The 24,782-nt window shown below is 37.5% G+C and overlaps 3 protein-coding genes across 5 annotated transcripts in view; 2 read left to right on the forward strand and 1 right to left on the reverse strand.

Moving 5' to 3' along the window:
• The first annotated feature begins 529 nt into the window (after positions 1-529).
• LOC106096170 (COP9 signalosome complex subunit 1b) lies at positions 530-2,554 on the forward strand. The gene is made up of 4 exons (XM_013263769.2): positions 530-710; positions 803-1,531; positions 1,592-2,263; positions 2,331-2,554. The coding sequence occupies exons 1-4, from the start codon at positions 678-680 to the stop codon at positions 2,406-2,408; spliced, it is 1,512 nt and encodes a 503-aa protein (XP_013119223.1). The 5' UTR covers positions 530-677; the 3' UTR covers positions 2,409-2,554.
• Positions 2,498-3,825, reverse strand: LOC106096171 (corepressor interacting with RBPJ 1). Its single transcript, XM_013263770.2, has 2 exons — positions 3,685-3,825; positions 2,498-3,586 (listed from the first exon to the last, which is right to left on the reverse strand). The coding sequence occupies exons 1-2, from the start codon at positions 3,754-3,756 to the stop codon at positions 2,585-2,587; spliced, it is 1,074 nt and encodes a 357-aa protein (XP_013119224.1). The 5' UTR covers positions 3,757-3,825; the 3' UTR covers positions 2,498-2,584.
• A 1,913-nt stretch (positions 3,826-5,738) lies between these two features.
• The window catches only part of LOC106096169 (receptor-type guanylate cyclase Gyc76C), a 102,471-nt gene continuing 83,427 nt past the window's right edge, over positions 5,739-24,782 (forward strand). For 2 of the 3 annotated variants that reach the window (XM_059362056.1, XM_059362123.1), the window contains exon 1: positions 5,739-6,295. The gene's annotated coding sequence lies outside the window, so the exon portion shown is untranslated. Of the gene's footprint in view, positions 6,296-22,576; positions 22,718-24,782 lie in introns of those variants that run through there. The other variant, XM_059362086.1, reaches the window with a different exon arrangement.

Raw genomic sequence — 24,782 nt, forward strand, 5'->3', positions numbered from 1 at the left:
TGTCAACTTGAAAGTACAAAGCATTTTATTTATCCATAGGCTAGCGAATCCGCTTGATAGCTTGATTAACCTTATTCAGTGAATCCTAATGCTTGATATGACAAGGCAGACAAGGAGTTATTGGCGCTTTTAAATAACCATTGATCTCCTTGTTCCCGCTGTGATCGGTCGTTTGAACCGGAACGAGCTTGCTCATTCAGCAGCTTGACGATGATCGCCATCTCCACTTGAAAATGTGACTACAACAACAAAGAGAGCGTCATTCGGTGTGGCAGACGTGAAGTAGTGTTTTTAGTCGTCAAAGTTAAAAATTGTTTATCTTTTGCGAGTTGGTTTTTTGACATTTGATTGTAGAATTGCATTTTTCAACGCTACTCCTTAACAATGACATCGTGATGTGCCATGTGAACTTTCCGTAAACAAAGTGTGCAGTCAATAAATAAGCTTTTGATATGCCGTATAACTCCCCATTAATCTTTTTTATACCAACATCGATGAATCCCGTCGATTTTCGATTACTATGTAAGTAATCGACTTTTTGCGGAAAAACTTAAATAATCGATTGCCTATTTTGCATTTTACTGATAAAAAATAAAAAATTTATTGTTTGGTTCTCCGCCAAGTTTGCAGACAGAGTAATTCAGTGTAAAAACGTTAAAATAGAGTCACTCAGAGAAATGCCTCAAATGCCGTTGCCTCCTTTGGCACAGGTAAGAAATAAGAAACTATTACATCTCGTCCATCTAATGTGTCATTGTTCAATGCTGGTGTCGATGCATTTTGGTTGCTTTTGTTCGACTAGAATGCTATTGAGCCTATGCAGGTCGATGCTCCAATTGAAGACAACGACAACAATGAAGAGCAGCATTTGATTGTGGAGAATCCCACATTGGATTTAGAGGTCTATGCCAATTCATATGTGGGCCTGGCCCGTCTGTATCGGCTGATTTTTGTGGCCGATGTCTGTCCCTCGTTGAGATTAGAAGCATTGAAAATGGCTATTAACTATGTAATGACCACATATAATGTGACCATGTATCAGGTACTGCATAAGAAGTTGAATGATCTATACGTCAGCGCCAATGGAGCAGGAGCTGGCAATTCTAATGTTCAGGGAGGAGCAGCAGGTGGTCTTCCCGATATAGCAGCCCAGCCCACTTTGGCCGCCCAAGCAGATTTGCCGGTTTTCGATCAGAGTTGGGTCGAAAGTAAGAGCAAGAAGGCAGCCCTTAAATTAGAAAAGCTAGACTCTGATCTCAAGAACTTCAAGTCGAGTTCCATTAAAGAGAGTATACGTCGCGGTCACGATGATCTTGGAGATCACTACCTTAGTTGTGGCGATTTGTCGAATGCCCTAAAGTGCTACTCGAGAGCTCGGGACTATTGTACCAGTGGCAAGGACGTGGTTAACATGTGTTTAAATGTAATCAAGGTATCGCTTTATTTGCAAAACTGGTCGCATGTTCTTAGCTATGTCTCCAAGGCTGAGAGTACACCTGACTTTAGCGAATGTTCAAAAGATGCAAATCAGGTAAGAGACAACAAAGATATGGTGTGTTCTTTTCCTGAATATATTTCTTTTCTATTTCAGGCAGTTTTGACTCGCTTGAAGTGCGCTGCCGGTTTGGCTGAGCTGCAAACCAAAAAATACAAGTTAGCTGCAAAGTTCTTTCTTCAGGCAAGCTTTGACCACTGCGACTTTCCCGAAATGATATCACCAAATAATGTGGCCATGTATGGAGGGCTTTGTGCCCTCGCCACATTTGATCGGCAAGAACTACAGAAGAACGTAATATCGTCGAGCTCCTTTAAATTGTTTCTTGAACTGGAGCCACAGCTCAGAGACATTGTCTTTAAATTCTATGAATCGAAATATGCATCGTGTCTAACACTGCTTGATGAAATTCGTGACAATCTATTGCTGGACATATACATAGCGCCCCATGTCAATACTCTGTATACAAAAATACGTAACCGTGCTCTGATTCAATATTTTAGTCCCTATCTGTCGGCGGATATGCGCAAAATGGCAACTGCCTTTAATCGAACTGTGGAAGCTCTAGAGAATGAGGTAATGCAATTGATATTGGAAGGCCAAATCCAGGCTCGAATTGATTCGCACAATAAAATACTTTACGCCAAGGAGACTGATCAACGCAGTAGCACATTTGAACGAGCCATAATTATGGGCAAAGAGTATCAACGACGTACTCGCATGCTGGTATTAAGAGCAGCTCTTCTGAAAAGCAATATCCACGTCAAGGTTAGTTGTGATTATTGACTATTGATGGATAATGACGTTTTTTGTATATTTTTTTTTTTTGTTGCAGAGTATTCCACGTGACTCAAATCATGTCACCGATTTGTGTGCTGCCGGTTCTAGTACGCCCAATACGGCCCGAATTTAATTTGTATATTTTGGTTTGAATCTAATTTCGCATTTGCCTGAATTATGAATATGATAATGAGTATAATTTAAATTTTAAAAGTATGTAACTTAATTTTCAACTTTGTTTTAAAACAAAAAAAAAAAATCGTTTTATTTTATTGGAAAGTTGGATATGTGTTTCTTTTATACAAAATACTAACGTCTATAGCGATAGTTGTCCCTTTCATTTGAATGGGACCTGCTTCGCCTGCGATCACGGTGGTCATCTATCCGGTGCCTCTTTGTTTCTCCGGAACGCGATCTCCTATCTCGCTCTCTATCTCTTCGGGCCTCATCTGGCCGAGATTCCTTGCGAGTGGACCTACTCTTTCTTTCCTGCTCCGAATCGGACGAGGAGGAAGATGAGGAATCTTCCGATGATGAAGACTCCCTCTTTTTTGATTTTTTCTTCTTACTCCCCTCTTTCTTCTCTTCGTATTTTTTCTTCGACTTTTTGCCTTTCTTCTGGATTTTCCCCTTCCTATCTTTACTTTGCTTAAGTTTTTCAATTTTTTCCAATTTTTTTAATAGTTTCAGTTTTTGCTCTTTGCTTAACGATTTCAGAAACGTCTTCTCAGGATTCAGGTCTCTTCCATTAGCTTTTTCGTCGTCCTCTTCAGGATCACTGGGCACCAGAGCGTGCCTTTGTTTATTCGTATTTTGCAACTCCATTGCGGATCGCTTCATCATCAGGCCATCACTCTTCATTTGCTCCTCCAGCACAGATTTAGTCATTATATCCGCTGCTTCGGCTTCCGAATGTAATTTTCTTGCCTCACTCATGGATATGCTGTACATTGTGCATTCCTTGTCGGTGTTTATGTGACCCCATTTATGGCATTTTATGCATCGCACGTTTCGAACTTGAATACCAAAGGGCTGATCACGTATCTCAGTGTCTCCTTTGCAATAGGACTCACGAGGTGCATTATATTTGCGCTGCCATTCGAATTTGTATTCTGGCTCATTGTCATCCTTCTCGCGTTCCTTACGAACTCCTGGCGGTGGCTCATACATGAAATTAACACTTAGCCTATCTTTGCTCTCCTTGCTAATCATGGCCTTGTTTTCATGCAAATTTTGCTCTTTCTCATACTGTGTCCTAAGTTCTTCCTGCTTTTTCTTATAAGCTTCAGCTTGTTGTTCTGCCATCCATACCTAAAAGAAACATGTAGTATAATATAATAATAATAGTGTAAATGATTGGACAAGAGAAAACCAGAAATAGTACACAAAAGCCCATGTGGGTCATTTACCCGCTTTAAATTATCCCTTGAGGCAGGATGGAAGAATTTTTTGCACATGTAATTGTTGAATCCTTTGCCCATTTTTTCACTTTGTTTTGTTAATTCGTTATGGAAAAATAAATCAGCTAAAATGTCAACTTATAATTGACATTCAGAGTACTGAGTACTAAATACACAGTAATCGGTATTGAGCAACGATTAACTTCGTTCATCTAAGGTAACCACATGATATAACGAATCGATTTATCTTGGGTAACCATATACATCACAGACAGTAAATGAATATTAGATAAACCATTGACTCTTTGAAAACTACGTCCTTACTCATGGCACGGGACAAGATAAATTTAACAGGTGGGATCAGTTGCCCAACAACAACATTTTGAGTCAAAATCAAAATGTAGTGCAACAGTTTGCGCCACTCTTCGTTGTGTGTGTTATGCTTCTGAACTAAAATTCACACACACACAACCGAAAGTTATTAAAACCCATTTGCAGATAGTGCATTAGGCGAGAAAAAATTTTACTCATCTGTTTGCTGGACAATACCTGGGTTAATATGTCTTGGCACGGGATAGCTGTGAGCCAAGACATTTTAATTTAAAGGTAGTGGCAGTTGCCCAACAACAAAATATTTAGTAAACTATCTGTCAAAATCGATGATTAGTGCAACTCTGAATATGTGTATGTTAATAGTTCGCGCCATTTTTCGTTGTTTGTGTGTGGTATGGTTCTTAACTATAATACACACACACACACACCCAAAACTGGTTGACAGATAGTGCACTTCGCGAGAAAAATTTGTACTCAGCTGTTTACGGTACTTACCTGATAATTATGTCATGGCTGTGAGCAACAGACATTGAGGTCCGATCTGTTGTGTTCATTGTTGTCACGAGAAGCTTAGCTGCTAGCTACCGGGCGCGTCCACAGGATGCGGATAGTCGAGTGCTCCATACGGAATAGCTGCAACTGCAGTCGCGGCAATAAGCGGTGGAGGTCTCATCCATCAAACCTGGCCGGCTGTTAATAGCGTAAGACCACCTTTTTAAATCCGCCTTGGTGTACACTAGAGCCCAAATACAATTTCTTATTGAAATTATAAAATTTTATAGTCAAATTTAATACAATCGTTTCACCAATTTAATTGCTAACCACAATTAATATGCTGACCCGACGAATTCCTGCATCTGAATACAAAAAATGTAGATCACAATAAAAACGCTGTCAAAGGCATCCCTATTGACAAATTCAAATCACTTAAATCGTAGTTTTAAACCACATTCAAGTTAGCTGACGAGAGCTGAGCCCTTAAGTCACTTATCTTAAATCAAATAGATTTGGGCTGTAGTGTAGACGTGCTTTAAGAATTTTTGTTTGTGATACACATGGTGTTTATCGATTAGCAGCTGTTATTGTGACGCAAAGTGTTATCGTGAGGTAACCATTTAATCAAGGCGGATTTTAGCAGGTGGTCTCACGCGAACAGCTGGCCAGGTTTGACGGTATTAAGATGACAGATTTTTGTTTGCATTCTCTTTTTAGTTAACTTTTTTCTCTGCTCATGTGCGCACATTTTCCGCACACGTACACACACGCGCAAACAAATTTCTTTGTTTGTGTTAGTAAAATGTTGATCATCATGATGGTAACATGGCAGATTGCACCACATGATTTGTGGTTATTGTACAAATGAGACCACCTTTAATTGTTTCGCCGTGCCATTTAATAAACATTGTTGGGGAATTCTAGAAAGAGGAAAGACAATAACAACAAAGAGAATGCAAACAAAAATCTGACATATGACATTAATACCGTCAAATCTGTCCGGCTGTTAACAGCTGTTTGCGTGAGAACACCTTTTTAAATGGGCCTTGAGACGTCGCAAACTTCATGCAGGTCATTAAAAAATAAAATAGATTCATATGGATCGATTATTACAAATCGGCAAGGCCCTTGTCACCCAAAGTAGTCGGTTATTCACTTAAACACAAAATCGACAGCAATATGAATCAAGTAGAGTAATCGATTTAAATCGAAATCAATTTCCCATTCACTAAATGAAATTTGACGAGAATAGACGTGAGAAGGCGCGCAATTTTTGTCCGATTTTTCGATTGTCGTTCGGGCAATTGGAAATAAATAATTTTCTTCAACGTTTTACGTGAAATATTACGTTATACAGTATTTAAAAGGCAACAAAGAAGAAATGTTGGAAGTGTGTGGAAACGTGTAACTTTTTATGTGTTATGTACAGCAAACAACAGATAAGACTACAAAAACAAAAAAAAAAAAATGTTCTTCATATTCACTTACACTTGGATAAATTGAGAGAGTTAACTCGGCGGCGTGAGAGTAAAAGATCTCGACATATGGAATACAAGAAAACAACGTAAACGACAGTGAGTGATCGTGAAAAATTATAACTATTTGAAAGTTCGCTACGCCATATGATAAAAATCGGAGATTATCTTTAAAAAATTAAGTGATAAAGATTGAAATTAGTTAAGTGCTAGCTAAGTGTTTTGCCAGTGCCCAATCCACACCCACCCATACACCACTTGGCCACTTCAAATCCAAGAGAATCTAGAATCTGTTGCTGCTGTTGTCGCTGTTGAATGTAAGTACCAAGAAGAAGAAGAATGAAAAAAAAAACATTTGGAGGAAATAAAGTTCCCTCGCCGTTGTACAATAGCCAGTGGCACGTATCATTCCCAGATTTAAATTGCTTCATTGCTTGTGTGTTGGTGCTGTATTCACATTATCAGAGAAATGCTAAAGGCGCAGCTTGCTGCGTGTTGTACTATAAAAATACGAAAACAACGAACTGCGGGCGCAGCGTTACCATATAGACAATTTACAGGGTTCCAATAGGAGCATTTAAACTATGCTTGAACCAAGTATAGGTGTAAACGGTTCTATGACTTATTTGCCCCATTAGGAATAATTTGAACAATGTTTCAATTGTGAAACATCCTTAATCTCCCCAATGCTCCCTCACTTAGGTCCCATGTCCATAAACGCCTGATCCTCGATAAATTAAAAAAAAAATAAATAAAATATTGGGTTGCCCAAAAAGTAATTGCGGATTTTTTAAAAGAAAGTCAATGCATTTTTAATAAAACTTAGAATGAACTTTAATCATACAGCGGTCAAAAAAAGTATTCATCATTCAATGTTTTTTTTTTTAATAAGTCTACAAAAGACAATTGGAATAAAAACATATTAAACTAATGATGCAGTAGTGCTTGTGTGATATATATGTACACAATTTCATTGTTTTTAAAGAAAAAAATAGTATTTATTGGAACAAAAAGGGCCATTTTACAGCTGAACACAAAAAATTAAACAAAAAAAGTATTCATCATTGCAAAAAAACAAAAAAATAAATAACATAATTTAAAAAAATTAATACTTTGTTATTCGACCACCGCGTCTTATAACTTCTTTTAAACGGTTTGACATCGATTGGACTAATTTAGCGGTTATATTTTGGTCTATATTAGTCCATTCCTCCATTATCACCTGTTGCATTTGACTCTTGCTCGAAAAATTGCGCGTTCTCAATTTGCGTTCGAGATGTTCCCAAAGATGTTCAATTGGGTTCAAGTCGGGACTTTGAGGAGGAGTTTTAATGACTTTGGGGCAGTTATACAGCATCCACATCTTGGTATTTAAAGCAGAATGTTTGGGGTCATTATCTTGATAATATTGAAAGTTATTACCAAGCCCAAGTTTTACAGCACTATCTTTTAAATTCCTCTTTAAAATGTCAATGTAATACTTATGATCCATTACTCCATTAATAATTTCAAGATTTCCCGCTCCTGAAGCCGCCATACACCCCCAAACCATTAAACCACCTCCACCATGTTTTACAGTAGCAACTGTGTTTCGTTCTTCAAGCTCTGTATTTGGTTTTCTGTACACTATGACCTTTCCATCGCACCCAAAAAGATTAAACTTGCTCTCGTCTGCAAAAATGACTGTTTTCCAAAATGATTCGGGCTGTTTTACATACATTTTTGCGAAGTTTAGCCTTTTCACTCGGTTTATTTTATTTATAAAGGGCTTCTTACGTGCAGTTCTTCCTCTGTAACTATGCCTTTTGAGTGTATTTCGAATTGTTTGTGTAGTAACTTCCTTCCCTAAATATTCCATAGTGTTTTTACGAAGAATGGTCGCATTTGTCTTCGGAGTTTTCTGAACTTGCCGCACTGGCCAACGCACATCTCCAACTGAAAGTGCTTTTGGTCGACCAGATCTTGGTTTATTGTCAACAGTTTTCGTTTCTGTCCACTTTCTGATGATGGATTGTATAGTAGATCGTGGTCTATTTAATATTTCACTGATAGTTTTTTGAGTTTTATTATCAAAACTTTTACCTCATCAGAAACCTCGTTTTGCTTACGACCCATTTTGACAAAAACTATATTTTCAATGAAATTAAATATTTGCTGTCAAGGGCAAAGCCTCCTTTACTAAATAAAACAGAAAAGGGGGATTCCCAAATAATATTTGAATTTGACTTTGATGATAGCACATCAATGATGAATACTTTTTTTGTTCTGTTTTTGGTGTTATTATATAAAATTGCATTTTTTGCGCTAATTAAATTTATTTTTTGAATTTATTTTAAAACATATTACGAAAAATAAACTATTGCATAAAACTGCATTATTTGTTTACTTTAAATTTTCTTCAATTACCCAAAATAAGTGAATTTATTATCAATTTTGCTAATGATGAATACTTTTTTTGACCGCTGTATATACTTTTTTTACACTTTTTTTCTAAAGCAAGCTAAAAGTAACAGCTGATAACTGACAGAAGAAAGAATGCAATTACAGAGTCACAAGCTGTGAAAAAATTTGTCAACGCCGACTATATGAAAAATCCGCAATTATTTTTTGGGCAACCCAATAGTTTAAAAAAAAAACTTTTTATTTTCTTTGCAAAAAAAAAAATATAACAAAAAATTCAAAATTTATTTGAAAAAAAAAGATTTTTTTTTAAAAGGGGAAAACAGCTGTTTCCATTGAATTGGCGAACGAATCGCGTGACAAAATAATATTAGTGGTCTAGGCAGTAAGATTCGAGGGTAAGTTTTATACCCTCCACCATAGGATAGGGGGCATACTAATTTCGTCATTCTGTTTGTAACACCTCGAAATATGCGTCTGAGACCCCATAAAGAGTATATATTCTTGTCCTTTTAAGTCGATATAGCCATGTCCGTGCGTCCGTCTGTTTGTCGAAAACACGCTAACTTTCGAAGGAGTAATGGTAGCCGCTTGAAATTTTACACAAATACTTTTTATTAGTTCGGTTGGGATTGTAAATGGGCCAAATCGGTCCATGTTTTGATGTAGCTGCCATATAAACCCATCTGGGATCTTGACTTCCTGAGCCTCTAGAGGGCGCAATTCTCAACCGATTTGGAAGAAATTTTGTACAACGGTTTATCTCATGACCTTCAACATACGTGTCTAATATGGTCTGACTCGTTCGATAGCATGATACAGCTCCCATATAAACCGATCTCCCGATTTAGCTTCTTCAGCCCCTACAAGGCGCAATTCTTATCCGAATGAGCTGAAATATTACACACTGACTTCTACAATGTTCAGCATTCAATTATGGTCCGAATTGGACTATAATTTGATATAGCTCCAAAAGCATAACAGTTCTTATTCAATATTTTTGGTTTGCCTAAAAAGAGATACCGCGCATTGAACTCGACAAATGCGATCCATGGTGAAGGGTATATAAGGTTCGGCCCCGCCGAACTTGGCACGCTCTTACTTGTTTTCAGTTCGATGCGCTTAATGATTTTGTATAAACATTTTGGCGGTGAAGTACCCAGTTCGTGAGATATAGGCATCTAACGATCAAAATGTAAATGATAAAACCTTCTTTATTTTTGAACCGACTTTTTCAAAGGCTTTTCAGACGATGGTAGTGCAACATGTTTTGAAGCAACAGCTTGTGACCTACATTGACCGCAGTTTGCTTTTACATGATTGTCAATGCGGATTCAGGAAGGGTAGAGGGACGTCCATGTTGCTTCTAGGTCTTACCGACCAAATTCGGAATTGCGTGGCAGGTCACAATATCTGTATTTTGCCCTCTTTGTATCTAGTGAAGATCTTCGATCGGGTGGATTACTTCGTCCTGATTAAGAAGCTGTCCATAGTTTACGGTCTTGGTAAAAGCCCTTGTAAACTTTTGTTTTCCCATTTGGTTGATGGAAAGCAATTTGTTCAGATATGTGATATAGCGTCATCTACGCTGCCGGTTAAAAGCGGAGTTCCTCAGGGATCTGTACTCGGTCCGTTTTTATTATTTTGTTTTTGAACGACTGATTTTAAGTCCATAGAGAATTGGACTGTCAGTTAGTGTTTGTAGGTAACCGTCGCTCTTTGAACGTTCTTCAATCGAAGATTGATTTGGCCTTGCCTTTAACTACATTTTTTCTGGCAGGTTATTCGATCATATTTTCCCGTTTGTTAAAAGTTTTCTTGGTTGTTCCTTCAATGACTTTGTTAAATGTAGAAATCTGATTATGTTCTGCAAAATCTTTAAATCGCGTCATCCAATATTTCAGGTGAATATGTTCTCATTTTCTCACTCTACTTGAGTTAATCAAATACTCATACCAAGAGGGATCAATTTAATTTTCTTCAATTTAATTTCCTTCCATATCGAAAAAAACTGCTTCGTCTCTTTGAGGACGTGCAAAAGGATGTTTTCTCCTTTATTTTATTTTTTATTTTTTTTCATGCTTTGCTTTAGTTTTTGTTCTGGTTATCCTTATTTTTATAAAAAAAAAAATTAAAAAAATAATAATAATAATAAATCACAATAACAATAAAATTTTTTTGTAGAGCCAGGATAAAAGCACAAAACAGTTATGGGCGATGTTAAAATCCAATGGACTTGGCAGTTGCAAGTCGTATGATTGTGATTTGAATGTGGAGGATTTGAATACGACCTTTAATAGAAACCAATTGGACTCCCAAAGTAGTTTTCTCGGGGAGTATGACTATAGTGGTTTTGGTTTTCAAAGTGTGGAGTTGGATAAGGTATTTTCTGCCATCAAGTCCAATGCAGCATGTGTAGATGGTTTCTCATTCAATTCCACGGCAGCTGGTTGTATGTACCGGATGTCCATCGGTGGGCAATAGCCAAGAGTTTTTTAAGTTAAACCTCTCTTTGGCATCCACAGTTGCACAAATTTGACGGCCTTTGGTCGGGTTTAAGAATTTTTCCTCCTCCATATGTCCAATAGTTGGAAATAGCTTATAAATTATATATGAAATTGAAGGCCAGGGAAACGGCTTTTATGTCACATAGGTAAAAAAAATAGTTAATATCGGTCAATTTTAAAGATTAAATAAAATATTTTATATATGAAAAGAAAGAAAAAGTCCCAATTACCAGAATAACGTAAAAAATATAACAAAATGTAACATATTTTACAAATTTACAATAGCCGTAAAATGGCTACGAATTTTTAGTCGGGAAAACATTGTTGGAATGAGAAAATATTCGAAGTTCAGCGGGTATGGCATTCCAAGGGATTTTTGAAACACTGCTCTATGAATTCGAAGTATTCTCACAAGCATATTTCTACTCCTTCGAAATAAAGCGCAAAGTGGAAGTGGTAGCTGATGACTTTGTAAAAAAAAAAAATATAAAACCCTGCAAACCAAAAAGCTGTTGAAGGATGATCCCAAAAACTTTACAACAAATTCAGATATATGTTCACGTATCCGAACATTATACACAAATCGAACAATGTTGTTTTAAATTCGCCTGATCTTCAGTAAATTATATTCAAAGGCATCAGAAACAATCTCCATTCCATTCAAAACTTGTGGCATCGAAATTGCCTGTGCAAGTCTGGTCTTAACCCAGGGATTGATCAATTCTCGAAATTGAAGAGCGATAAATTTTATAATTAAATCTACAATAATCTTAAATACATCTTTGAATACATTTCTTGCCCAAGATTCGCTGTTTGAGCAGGTCACAGTTTAACCTGAATCCACACTTTGCCAATGAACTGGTATTTTTCCGTTCATTATCTTGTAAGAATACCAATTTCAGAAGCATATTCCAGTCTGCTTAATCTGGCATTACTTGCTGCAACATTGGATGTCCCTTTCTTCATTGGACCCGTTAGTCCACGTATAGGTTGAACAAAAAGCTCACACATGCCATTACTTTTGTCCCACCATGTTTAACTGTCTTTTTTATACCCACCGCCGAAGGATGGGGGTATATTCATTTTGTCATTCCGTTTGCAACACATCGAAATATCCATTTCCGACCCTATAAAGTATATATATTCTTGATCAGCGTAAAAATCGAAGACCATCTAGAGATGTCCGTCCGTCTGTCTGTTAAAATCACGCTACAGTCTTTAAAAATAGAGATATTGAGCTGAAACTTTGCACAGATTCTTTTTTTTTTGTCCATAAGCAGGTTAAGTTCGAAGATGGGCTTTATCGGACTATATCTTGATATAACCCCCATATAGACCGATCCGCCGATGTAGGTTCTTAGGCAAATAAAAGCCATATTTATTATCAGATTTTGCTGAAATTTGGAACAGTGAGTTGTGTTAGGCCCTTCGACATCCTTCGTGAATTTGGCCCAGATCGGTCCAGATTTGGTTATAGCTGCCATATAGACCGATCCTCCGATTTAGGTTCTTGGGCAAATAAAAGCCACATTTATTATCCGATTTTAATGAAATTTGGGACAGTGAGTTGTGTTAGGCCCTTCGACATCCTTCGTAAATTTGGCCCTGATCGGTTAAGATTTGGATATAGCTACTATATAGACCGACTCCTCGATATAAGGTTTTGGGCCCATAATAGGCGAGTTTATTGTCCGATGTCGCCGAAATTTGGGACAGGGACTTAAATTAAGCCCCTTGACATATCTTTACAATATCGCACAGATCGGTTCGACCGATATGTCTGTTTTACGTTATGGGCCCATAAAAGCCGCATTTATAGTCCGATGTCGCTGAAATTTGGGACAGTGAGTTTAGTTAGGCTGTTGAAGTCCTTCTTTAATTCGGATCATATCGGTCCAGGTTTGAATATAGCTGTCATATAGACCGATCTCTCGATTTAAGGTTTGGGGCCATAAAAGGCTCATTTATTGTCCGATTTCGCCGAAATTTGGGACAGTGCTTTGTATTAGGCTCTTCGACATTTTTCTGCAACTTGGCACAAATCGGTCCCGATTTGGATATAGCTGCCATATACACCGATATCTTGATTTAAAGTCTTGGCCCCATAAAAGGCGCATTTATAATCCGATTTCACTGAAATTTGACACGGATGTCGAATGATGGCTTTTCCGATCGCTTTATTTTTAGATATAGCTACGGACTTATTAGTATTTCGTCCAAATCGGAACATATTTCGAAATAACTGCTATGGGACATAAGGTATGCAATTTTCACCTTATTTGGTGGTTTTCATATATGGGTGGTTTTCATATATACCCGAGGTGGTGGGTATCCAAAGTTCGGCCCGTCCCAACTTAACGCCTTTTTATTTGTTTAAATTATGATTTATATTATGTGTCGGGCAACACGCCGGACACTGTTCCACGAAATAATATAATTTTACATTGGTCGGTCTACAGTATTTTCCTACATTTTTCAATCAGCCAATCGATATGTCGTTTAGCGAACATTGCTGTGTGTACAAATGTATACATCTTGACCAGCAATGGTACCATTCTTGGACTTTTTGCGAATAAGATCTATTCAACAGTTGTCCGCTGCGATTAATGGGACCAAGTACAGTCGGATTCAGTCCCTTTGAATCTTTTTCGAAGACGCAGTAGGGTTTCCTTCACAAAATCGGCAGTAATCAATAGTCGAAGTTTTACGTTGGAGCCTGTGTATTTCAGGCTTTTTTTTATATAATGGGGCGTTTGCAATCATTCAATCAAAGGATGCATGCTACTATTTCTTTTATTTATCCATGTACTTCTCATAGTATTCGGATTTGTTTTGGTTACAGAAATTATTGCTTAAAATTTATCAATTACAATTAAAACAGCTTGATTGCCACATTTCTATGCATACACCGGTATTCACAAAACTTCATTTGGATTTGAAAAAGGTTTATGTGAAAGACTTCCCTTATAGAACCGTCACATAAACCTATTTTAAGGCTTATTTAATTTTTGTAATTTTCACTTCTTTAATTTAATTTTATAGCAAATCATTCATATTTCTATTTTTTTTTTGTGAACAAGGCGATTCAAAGGCCACACGCGAAAACAATCAATGATATTAGTAATAAAATATTTATTATGAGCTTATATTTGTAATTTTATTTCTTATATATCCCTCTAAATACTCTTACAGTGTCACTTAATTTGAATGTTGATATAGCAACAACACACCTGTATGTTCCAAAATTCCGTTTTTGTGGAAAGAAAATTTGCAAAATACAACATCCCCTCGAACAACTTCTCCCCTCCAGTAGGTTCTTTAAAGAAGGAAAATTGTCCCAAGTCAAACAACTTCTTCATTGCGAGAGTTCCCGCAGGAGCATTGGTAAAGACACGTGCCTAGTCATCCCACAATCACAAATTATATGTCTATTTTGAAGAAGATTCGGAATCCACCCGTGTGGGGTTTATTTTATTTATTTATTTGCCCAATTTCCTAATTTTAAGCCACACGGTTCATTAATAATGGGCCGTGGACGTGCGAAGGTTAAGTGGTAAATATTGGGTTGCCCAAAAAGTAATTGCGGATTTTTCATATAGTCGGCTTTGACAAATTTTTTCACAGCTTGTTACTCTGTAATTGCATTCTTTCTTCTGTCAGTTATCAGCTGTTACCTTTAGCTTGCTTTAGAAAAAAAGTGTCAAAAAAGTCTATTTGATTAAAGTTCATTCTAGGTTTTATTAAAAATGCATTTACTTTCTTTTAAAAAATCCGCAATTACTTTTTGGGCAACCCTATAGTTACCCATCTACGATATTGGTATTCTCTATTCACATAGATTGTTGTTGTTGTTATCGTAGGCCCATTTGCATGTATGCATTTGCATTTATAGGTAGCGATCCTCGTCAAGGTCATATCGCCGCGGGTACGTTATGGCCATTGGTTATTAAAAGGCACAGGCGGTCAAGGTTAAAACAGAATGAGCCCGTTTTTCAGCGTTGCATTGAAAAATTCATATCTGCAAACCAATCCACCACAAAAGGAACGCGCAAAATTAAACAATTTTTAAATTTGACGCCTTAAAATACTACTTTACATATTGCAACACAGAACGACGCTCGATTGCAGTAGCCAAAGTTGAAAATTCTTTAACTTTTCATGTTGCTTTTGTGGAGTTGCACTTTTCAACGCTGCACCAAAAAAAAACTTAACGCTGTGCTAATTCTCTTTTGGCCTTCAATACTTGAGCAAGAGCTGGTGCTGCCATGGCAGTAACTGCGCATACGAAGCCTTCCACTATCTGCAACCTGTGGATGCGCCCATTAGTCCCCAGCTAAGCTTCTCGCGATGACGATGAAAACCACAGAAATCGGAGTTCAGCGTTCCAACCCGAAACGAAAAGTTAACTCAAGGTTTTGCAAAAAATTGCGGAAGGAGTACATAGCTAAAACCGATACAAATAAAAGCTTCACTTTAGATTTTGCAACCTATCTGTCATAGGCCCATCTGTTGTTGTGCTCCTCGTCAAGCTCCATAAGTGAGCAAATTCGTTTCAGTTTATACGACCGCCAATAACTCACCTTGTCGTATCGAGTACCATAGGCACTCAGCATTTAAGCAAGATCCGGTGCCGGCCGGTCTCTTACTGAGGCTATCCACCGCGACTGCCATTGCAGCTACTCCGTATATGGAGCATTTCATCATCCGCAAACTGTGGACGCGCCCGGTAACGATGAACAAATCGGAACTGAATGTTCCAACCCGTGAGGTGCTCATTTTCATCCCGTGCCGGTTCACCTGTAACTTACGACAGCAGCTCCCGATGACTGAAAAGGCTTCGCTTCTCAGCTACACCCTTTCTTAGCCGCGCCCTGTAGCTCGCGGCTAAGCTTCTCGTGCCAGCAATGAATACCACACAGATCGTACCTCAATGTTACAGTCTGTGTAATGCTCACAGCTATCCCGTGCCGGAGGTATGACTCTGTACAATCTCATTTGCGCGAATCCTCCTAGCTTCAATAGCGGAACTTCTTCTGACATATTCATATATATTAAGGAGGCCACCATAGCGCAGAGGTAAGCATGTACGCCTATGACGCTAAACGCCTGGGTTCGATTCGAGACCATCAGAAAAAATTTTCAGCGCTGGTTTTCCCCTCCTAATGCTGGCAACATTTGTGAGGTACTATGTGCCATGTAAAACGCCGTACGGACTCGGCTATAAAAAGGAGAACCCTTACCATTGAGCTTAAACTTGAATCGGACTGCACTCATTGATATGTGAGAAATTTGCCTCTATTCCTTTGTGGAATGTTCATGGGCAAAATTTGCATTTGCATATCAAGTAGTGGCTGCTGGTATTAATGATGTCCTGTAAGGAAAACATCAAAACAAACACGGCGGGAAAACAAAGAAGTTTATAAAAGACAAGATAAAGCTACAAAAATTAATTAAAAATTGAGATTAACTGTTCTTGAGTAGTATTTAATTCTAACGTCTTGACTAATAAATGAGCAAATTAAATAGTTGTGGACAATATTAATATTATTTTTAATTTTCCTTTTTTTATTTTAATTTAATTTTGTCATTTAATAGCCAAGTCGTTAGACCAGATATGACGATAATGCAACAAAACTTAAAACATTTCATAAAAAATTTCTTTCAAATAAATCACGAATTAAATGCTACTGAAAAGCAGTTAATCTCATTAATTTACAACTTAATTTGAAGCTAATATTGCTGCCCCTGTTTCTTAGTGGAATGTACATGGGCAAAATTTGCATTTGCATTAGCACTACTGCAAAAAAATAAAAAAATTCTTTTTAATAAGAAACTTGAGCGGGATGTTTTTCATTTGAATTGATGTTTAAAATTAAATCGATTTGTTCTGCGACTTGATGTTGTTGAATATGGTCCATCATGAGCTCATTATTCGTTTTGATTAAATTTGTTGTAGTTGTGATGGTAGCCACATTTGTATGTGGAGGTGGCGATCCTCGTGCAGCTCCTGTAGGAGAGCAATCTCGTTGCGATCCAAAAGATCGATCGCCCTGGAAACACTCGCCTTCTCAAATCGAGCATCATAAGCACTCAGTACTCAGCACTCAGAGCCGATGCCGCCTGGCTTCTCACTGCAGTTACAGCCACTCCAGAAGGAGCATTCCACTATCCGTAACCTGTGGACGCGCCCGGTAGCTCGCAAAGTCCCAGCCTGTGTCACGCTCACAGCTATCCCATGCCGTGCTGTCTCACACTGGCCTGACAATGTTAGGCTTACATCCTGAGGCAGGACTAGCAACCGTTGGTCGCGTAATCCAGCATTTGGCTCTTCGGTTAAATATTTAAGAGAAGAGATGTCTTAAATCAAAAATTCCTTGTATTGTACTTTCTCTATTTGGTTAATTTTTGTTGCCGCCCGTTGTTTCCCCTATCGCAAAAAGAGCCTTCCGTGGTGTTGTGAAGTTTCTGAGGTATATACATATACATATGTGCATATGGGCATACAAGCACATACACATTTGATAATAAGATATTTATAATTAATATATTGACTGATACTTTCATTTTGATTTCTGTTAAGCTTATCAAATACCTACGTAGCCAATAATGGTTAAGTGAAAACTGAAGAATTGTTGGGGAATTGTTATGAATGTGAAAAAGTTGATAAGAACAATTGTGGCAAACGTATTTGCCGTTTGTCCAAACGTATGCATGTTCATGTATGCTTTTAGATAATAGATGATATATACATACACATACACATATATACATATATAATTTTTCGCCTCATTCTGTTCGCGACATTTTTTCTTGTTTCTCTTTTCGGTAAATACAGAGCTTTCCATCATATTGGTAATAACAATAATCATCATTTGGCTTAAATGAATCCCATGCATTGAGCGTACTTGCGTTCCCCTTTCGTCATTCGGCTATTTTGATAAATAACAAAATTATAACAGCCCAAATTTAATCGAACGTATCACTCATAAATAATTATTCACTACAATGCAATAGCCCGCACATTGGAAATTAACTGTGTGTGCGTGTGTGTGTTTTGTTTTGTTGTTTCCTCTAATTGTGGTGTTTAATTGATAGAATTGAGCGGAATATGTACACATATCTACTATTAATTTACATTGAAATATTTTTTGTGAACATACCAACTAACATATATGTGTACATTAAGGTGGGGACCCCAAATTAACTTTATGACAATTTAATTCTATAATAGGAATGCTTCTTGTTCGACAAAAACACATTTCGAAAAAAAAGAAAACACTTTATTATTAATAACCTTAATCCTCATATCACGATTCAATTCGCAACACAAATCCTGTCTGGATAGAATCCGTCCAACACTTTTTATGCCATTGCCCTGGCCAAGTGAAGGGAGAGTTTGGAATATGGGCTGATTACCCTTTTCCCTTAATGGAATCTCTTCAAGCAATTATTGCACAATTCAATTACCCCACTTGCTATTGCAGACATTTGTTAAGGTCATTAACATTTGTTAAGCCCAGACACAACGATAATTGTTCAACTCCTAACTTCATTCTCGAAGAACTACTTATTGAAAATGCTTGCACAGTTTAGGAAACATTGCAGTAATCATTTATGTCTGCATCATATCGGCTTTGACTGTAATCAGTTTGACAAATTGGCATTAAACTGCAAAAACAAGAACATATCTCTTCAATATACTCTCATCAAAACGTCTCCCAACGGTGATCCATTCCAACATAGAAGATGCATCGGATTTTGATCAGTAAACAAAGATCTAAATCCAATTATTTTGCTATCAAATTCCAGAAGGAATGGAAAACTATACGTGAAATTGGTGTCGGAGTAACACCTCGAGCCAAAATAAACGGAACTCCAGATGAAGTGAACTCTCCTTTCTTAAATATTCCATTTGAAGCACAAACAGAAGATGCTCATGCTTTCTGAGTTTACATATTTTGAATTTTCGTGCGTCCAGCCGATAGATGTATATATAGATGAGTATGAAATCAAACGCAGTTGGACTGGCTAATCTACACCCAACAATTATTAAATCTACACTACCTTACATTCTGCAATACCGCAGACATTTATTCAACACAATATTAACGACCAGCAAATTCCCGTCTGCATGGAAACGCTCAAAAGTGATACCAGTTCCTAAATCCAAAACCGGAAACGATAATTAAAACAACATTTAACTTTTCCACTTCTGCAGTCCCACTGATTTCCAGCTATCTCCGTAAACGCCTACAGCCGGTTGTTATAGAAAACAATGTCTAAACCATTACAACTAAAGCGAGTGGTATACCTCGATACTGGGTCGTCTTTTATTTTTATTGTACACTAACGACCTGCCGTCCCGGCTTAAATATTCAAACATTCACGTATATGCAGATTATGTGCAACTTTATCCAACGTCTCGAGGTTTCTCTGAGATTAATGAGGATTTAAAAGCTATTCACATTTGTGATTTCCCGCCGTACTCAAAACATCGATTGTGAGGAAAGAATATTAATTGGCAAGCAGCACATCCAGCTTGTTGAGAAAGCAAAAAATCTTGCCGTAGTAATGAGTAAATCCCTTACTTGGACTGACCATATAGTCGGTGCTTTATCAAACGCAATCGTATATTCCAAAGCATATATGACTCCTCTTGGCAAAATCATACTTGCTGCCAGTGCTTCTCTACGGAAGTGAACTTTTTAGTTACAGCGATTCCAGGAGTTCAAGACGACTGGCGACTGCGCACAATGCGATAATTAGGTAGGTCCATAGACTAAGACGGTATGGAAGTTTGGGGCCCTCTCTCGGACCCTCTTTCTTACCCCAAAAGTACTATCCAAAAATAAAAGAGGACCGATCTGGTTCAACCCCAAAAACCCCTACAATAAGTTTTGTGGACTATCATGACAGTATGGGACTCAAATTATAGGTATTCGGGAGTAGATTGCGAATATGGTCAGGAAGGAGAAATAGGGTCCCTCCCCCGTTACCGAAAAACACCAACCAAAATCAAAAGTGAACCGATCGGGACAATATGAGTATTAAATGAAATGTTTTGGAAAATAGAATACGAATATGGTATTAAAATTTGGGCCTAAGTCGGGCCGATCCAACATCCAAAATTCCCCGAAACAGGCATATTGCACGTTCATGTCAACATGGGTTTCAAATGAAAGGTATTCGGGAGTAGATTACGAATCTGCCATACAAAATCAGATCGAAGTATAAGGGGTCGCCCTACCCCCTATAAACGCCTTAAATGGCCATATGACCCATCGTGACTATATGGGACTCGGTTTTTTTGTTTGTTCCTTAGAATCAAAAACGGCTAAACCGATTTTCTTCAAATTTTCACATATTGTGTAAGTTTGTCTGAAAAGAAACCTAGGCTATATAATTTTTAGATATCGGATGGGTGCGGTCCTCCCTTCCATCGCCATCCAAAATCAAAAGTGGACCGATAAGCACAATATGGGTATCAAATAAAACGTATTGGAGACTAGAAAACGAATATCGTACTAAAATTTGAGTCCCAGTACCCAGCGGGTCTCCCCAACCCAAAAACTACTCTAAACAGATATATTCGACATTCATGTCAATATGGGCCTCAAATGAAGAGTATTCGACATAAGATTACAAATATGGTATACAAAATTAGGTCTAAGTAATGGGAGTACCCCCAAATGAGCATATTAGCCGACCATGCCTGTATGGGACTCATTTGAAATGTATTTGGGAGTAGATTACGAATATGACATTAAAATTTGTGTTCAAGTCTAGGTGGTGATTTTCCTTGAAAAAATAAGTCGAAATAATGCTATTCGTTCGAATTGTTTTTTTGCGCTCCTACAGTCAAAACAAAACATGGTTTCTATCGTTGGGGTCGGGTGCCTCGGGGGCCGTCCAAAACCCGCCAATGGGAATAAAGGTGCTTGAGAGAAAAAAAAGAATTAAGGGTCATGTGTTTGGAGAACTGCCCCACCCGAATACACCTCCCCACCTTATATAATATATAAAAGTTATTGGATGTTTAAATTGATAGATTTTCGGGACCAAGTCCCTGGGGTCCACCCCACACTCAAACAGAATTTATTTACAGATCATGCCATTATGGGGCTCATATAAAATGTATTTGAAAGTAGAGCACGAATCGTATATTTACATTAAGGGCCAAGTGTCTCTCTAAACCGGAAATATTTACCAATACGATAATATAGAACCAAAAAGAAAGGTATTTGGGAGTGGAGGAAACATTTACCCAGGAACCGAGAAGGGGCACACTTCTCACACATTAATGAAAGCTTTCCAATTCAAGTTTAATCTCAATGATAAGGGACTTTTTTTATAGCCGAGTCCGAGAATGGCGTGCCGCAGTGCGACACCTGTTTGGGGAGAATTTTTTACATGACCATGCATGGCAAATGTCGCGAGCATTAAGAGGGGATAACCACCGCTTTAAATTTCGTCCGATGATATCGCCAGGATTAGACCGCAGGCGTTCAGCGTTTAAGGCAGACATGGACTACAGGGGCACGAATTCGATATAACCCTAAAAAGATATTAAAGAGTTAAAGAAGATGCAGCGGAGCGGGCCCGCTTCTTTATGTTATCAACAACTTCTTTCAAGGAAATCCATACATTTTACATTTTTTTCTATTCTTGTTTTTTTAACTCTAAAATTCTAAATTTGTTTTTTTTTTGGTATTCTATTTTTTTTTTGCTTTAATAAGTTTATGCCAATTTTAACTTTTTGTGAACAATCATTGTAGACCATTGTAACTCCGCATACTATAATTGTAAGATTATTGTAATCTTGTTGGATGTGAAAATAAACAGATGAAACAAATCAAATTCACATTGAAGTAAAAATTCTCTATGAATAGGTGGCTTTCTACGTTATGTTATGTAATAAAAGTCTCCCAGCTTTACATGGTGTTTACTTGGTATCATCACACATTAAATGAAATTTATTTGAAATTTCCAAAAAGACTGTTTCCGCTGTTTAAACAGCAACCAATGCCATTTACTTTTATTTGGCTTAATGGGCGTTCAAAATAAAATTCCATGCATAATTGTGAAGGCGTAATCGTAACCACCTGCGCAAGCTTTTTCCAATGTCCTCACATGTTTGTTTTTTGTGGTTACCCACAATGTTTGTTGGCGTGAGCTGGTACCACTCTAGGGTTCTTTTTTGTTTCTTGTACAATTTTGTGAGAATGTGTGACCGCATGAATCGTCCGTATTATCTGCCCGTCAAATAGGTTGCTTTATATGTAATTTTTGCTTCCGTCAAGTAGCATCGCCTTTAGCTTTGGCGTCATTTATTTCTTGAGCTCGTTCACAAAATATGCCACTTTTCGTTCCATCTCAGCCGCCGTCGACCGATATACATACGTATGTTTATTTTTGGCGCAGTCTCTTGTTATTGCCAAAAGTGAATTGTTTGGATAGTCTGTTGTTTGTCGCTTTTTGAGATTTGCCTCGTTCACGTATTCTTTTGCTCTCGCTTTGTGTTAAAACCTCTCTCCCTCTAAGAGGTCCCCCGCCCCACACATACGTGTGTGTATGTTTGTACATATATTCGAATGATTTTATTTGTTTTTCTTTATTTTTTTTTTTAATAAATTATTTTTATTTTGTGTTCTTTATATCAAATCCCCCAACGTTGATGATAATAGTGCTCAAGAGTTCTCCCATGTTTGTTTACATTCTTTCGTTCGCTATGGAGCCCATAGCGAAATGGTGACGAAATATCAATACTGACAGATCGGAGTGGAGCGGAGCACAAAATCATCAATAAGAACTCGTTCAGGGCAGCCAGTCTCGGTGAGTGATTCTGGAGAAGTATCTACGTGTGTGTGTGTGTGTGTGCTCACTTATGAAGTGAATTATATTGTGACACGATTAAGGCGGCGATTGTTTTTCTTCGTAACCAGCTCCGTGCATGCGAAAACATTTGATGGCAAAATGGCACTTGAAGGTGCTCCCGTTACATTTTGGTTTGCCAAGTACAAGGACAAAGCATTTGAATTTCGTATTTCGTGGCCGCTCTCCATCATTTGCGTTTTGGTATTTGTGGACACGGACGGCCAGCCGCCTCGTTTCGATTGATTAATTGATGGAACTGTAGAAAGTTTTGACTTGGGCCAAACAATCGACAATAACCAACCAAGTTCCAATTGCCAATGGTGTTTGCGAAACTAATAAATGTTAATTGTTTGAAATCGTGTGATCGTTTAGCACCGCGCTATGTGCTAATTGAATTCTCTGACAGTGTGTTGTTGTTGTTTGTTTGCTTGTGCGTGTGTGTGTGTGTGTTACGTGAATATCGACAGACCGACCAAACTGCTCTTTCTCCAAAAAGCGAAGAGAAATGTTGTTGTACTCGTACAAAGCATGGTAAAAACATTTCAATATGGGCAATATTTTTGGCATAACATAATACAAAAACCAAACTTCTGGCGATGACCAATGAAGAGAGAACATTTTGTTAAGTTTGAATGATTTTATGGACCAACGCGAATATAAAGGGGCGAAGCCGGCACACTATAAGACAAGTTGTTGTTTTCATTGAACACACTAACAGTAGATTGAGTTATTGGTTCTCACAGCTTTTCCTGAATTCCTACTACTTACAGGTGCTGTTCTACGTTTTCTATATCCACCACATCCTCTGCAGATGTTCGCTATTCTTTGTATTTTGAGGAAATTGAAATGTCACGAAATATTATTCACCATTGGGAAGGTTATAAAATTCTCTTAATTCTCTTTCATATGAAATATGGTATTAGGACATATAACCTGGATACAGTAGGTTCATAAAAACACTATTTGTTTTTTGGCTCGAATATTTTCGAAAAATCTGTAAGTGATATGAAGCTTGAAACTTCAAATCTATCTGTTTCAGGTTGAACTAATTTTCCAAATTGTGCTGCAGTAGAAATCATGGCGACTTTAAAATTTGATAGCTTGTGTTTTTTTAGAAATATTAAAACGAATTAAGCTTCGAGTCTTGGTGACAATTGAAACGAATTAAGGTGCGAATCTTGAGGGGATCCTCGACTATACACTCACCAAGTTTGTTATTCAAAACAGCAAAAATGTTGAAAATGGGAAAGCAGACCTTACTGTGTTTCAGCAAACATAGGGCTACTGTATTTCGTATTGCTATTTCAACTAACAATATTTGCTGATTGGAAAACACAAGTCACCAGAAAAAAAGTTTGTATGCTTCTTTTTATGGTTGCCTGTTACTTGTTTTGATTACTTTAGACATTTTTAGAAATTTTGTTGGAAGACATGCATTTAATTTGTGGAATATAACTGTAAAGAAGCCACCTCATCCATCCATTGGTATACATTTCAGAATGTGGCTGAGCTAGCTCGCATTTTTTGTTAATGTTCTGCTAATGTGCACATGACTGGCATGGACAATTGTATTTAAATTTAAAGAAAAAAGATTATGAAAAGTAAACATTCAGTGTTGATAATAAACATCTCCTGAGACACACATTTACATATGTGTTCTATTTTTTCTTCCAACATCCACCACATAATTAAGCAGCAGTCATTTTCAGCAAACAACAGACTTATCAGCAGTAAGCCTGCTGCTCTAAAATTGCAGTACTACTGCTGTAACAGCAGAACTACTGCTGGCAGCAAATAACAGCAAAATTAACTACAAATATTTAGTTGACAGTGTTTGCTATGTTGTATGTTCAATAAAGTTTTGTACGTTTTGATCCGATTTGGATGTTTGATTTTTTTTAGTAAGTTAATGCCAAAAAAAAATCCTATATCGTGTATTATGCTGTTTGTATTGCTTGCATGTTAATTTTTGCCTAACTATTGGGCAAAGATTTCAGATAGAGATTATTAAAGCTTGAATAAG

The sequence above is a fragment of the Stomoxys calcitrans genome, chromosome 1, assembly GCF_963082655.1.
Source record: "Stomoxys calcitrans chromosome 1, idStoCalc2.1, whole genome shotgun sequence".
Taxonomy (NCBI): domain Eukaryota; kingdom Metazoa; phylum Arthropoda; class Insecta; order Diptera; family Muscidae; genus Stomoxys; species Stomoxys calcitrans.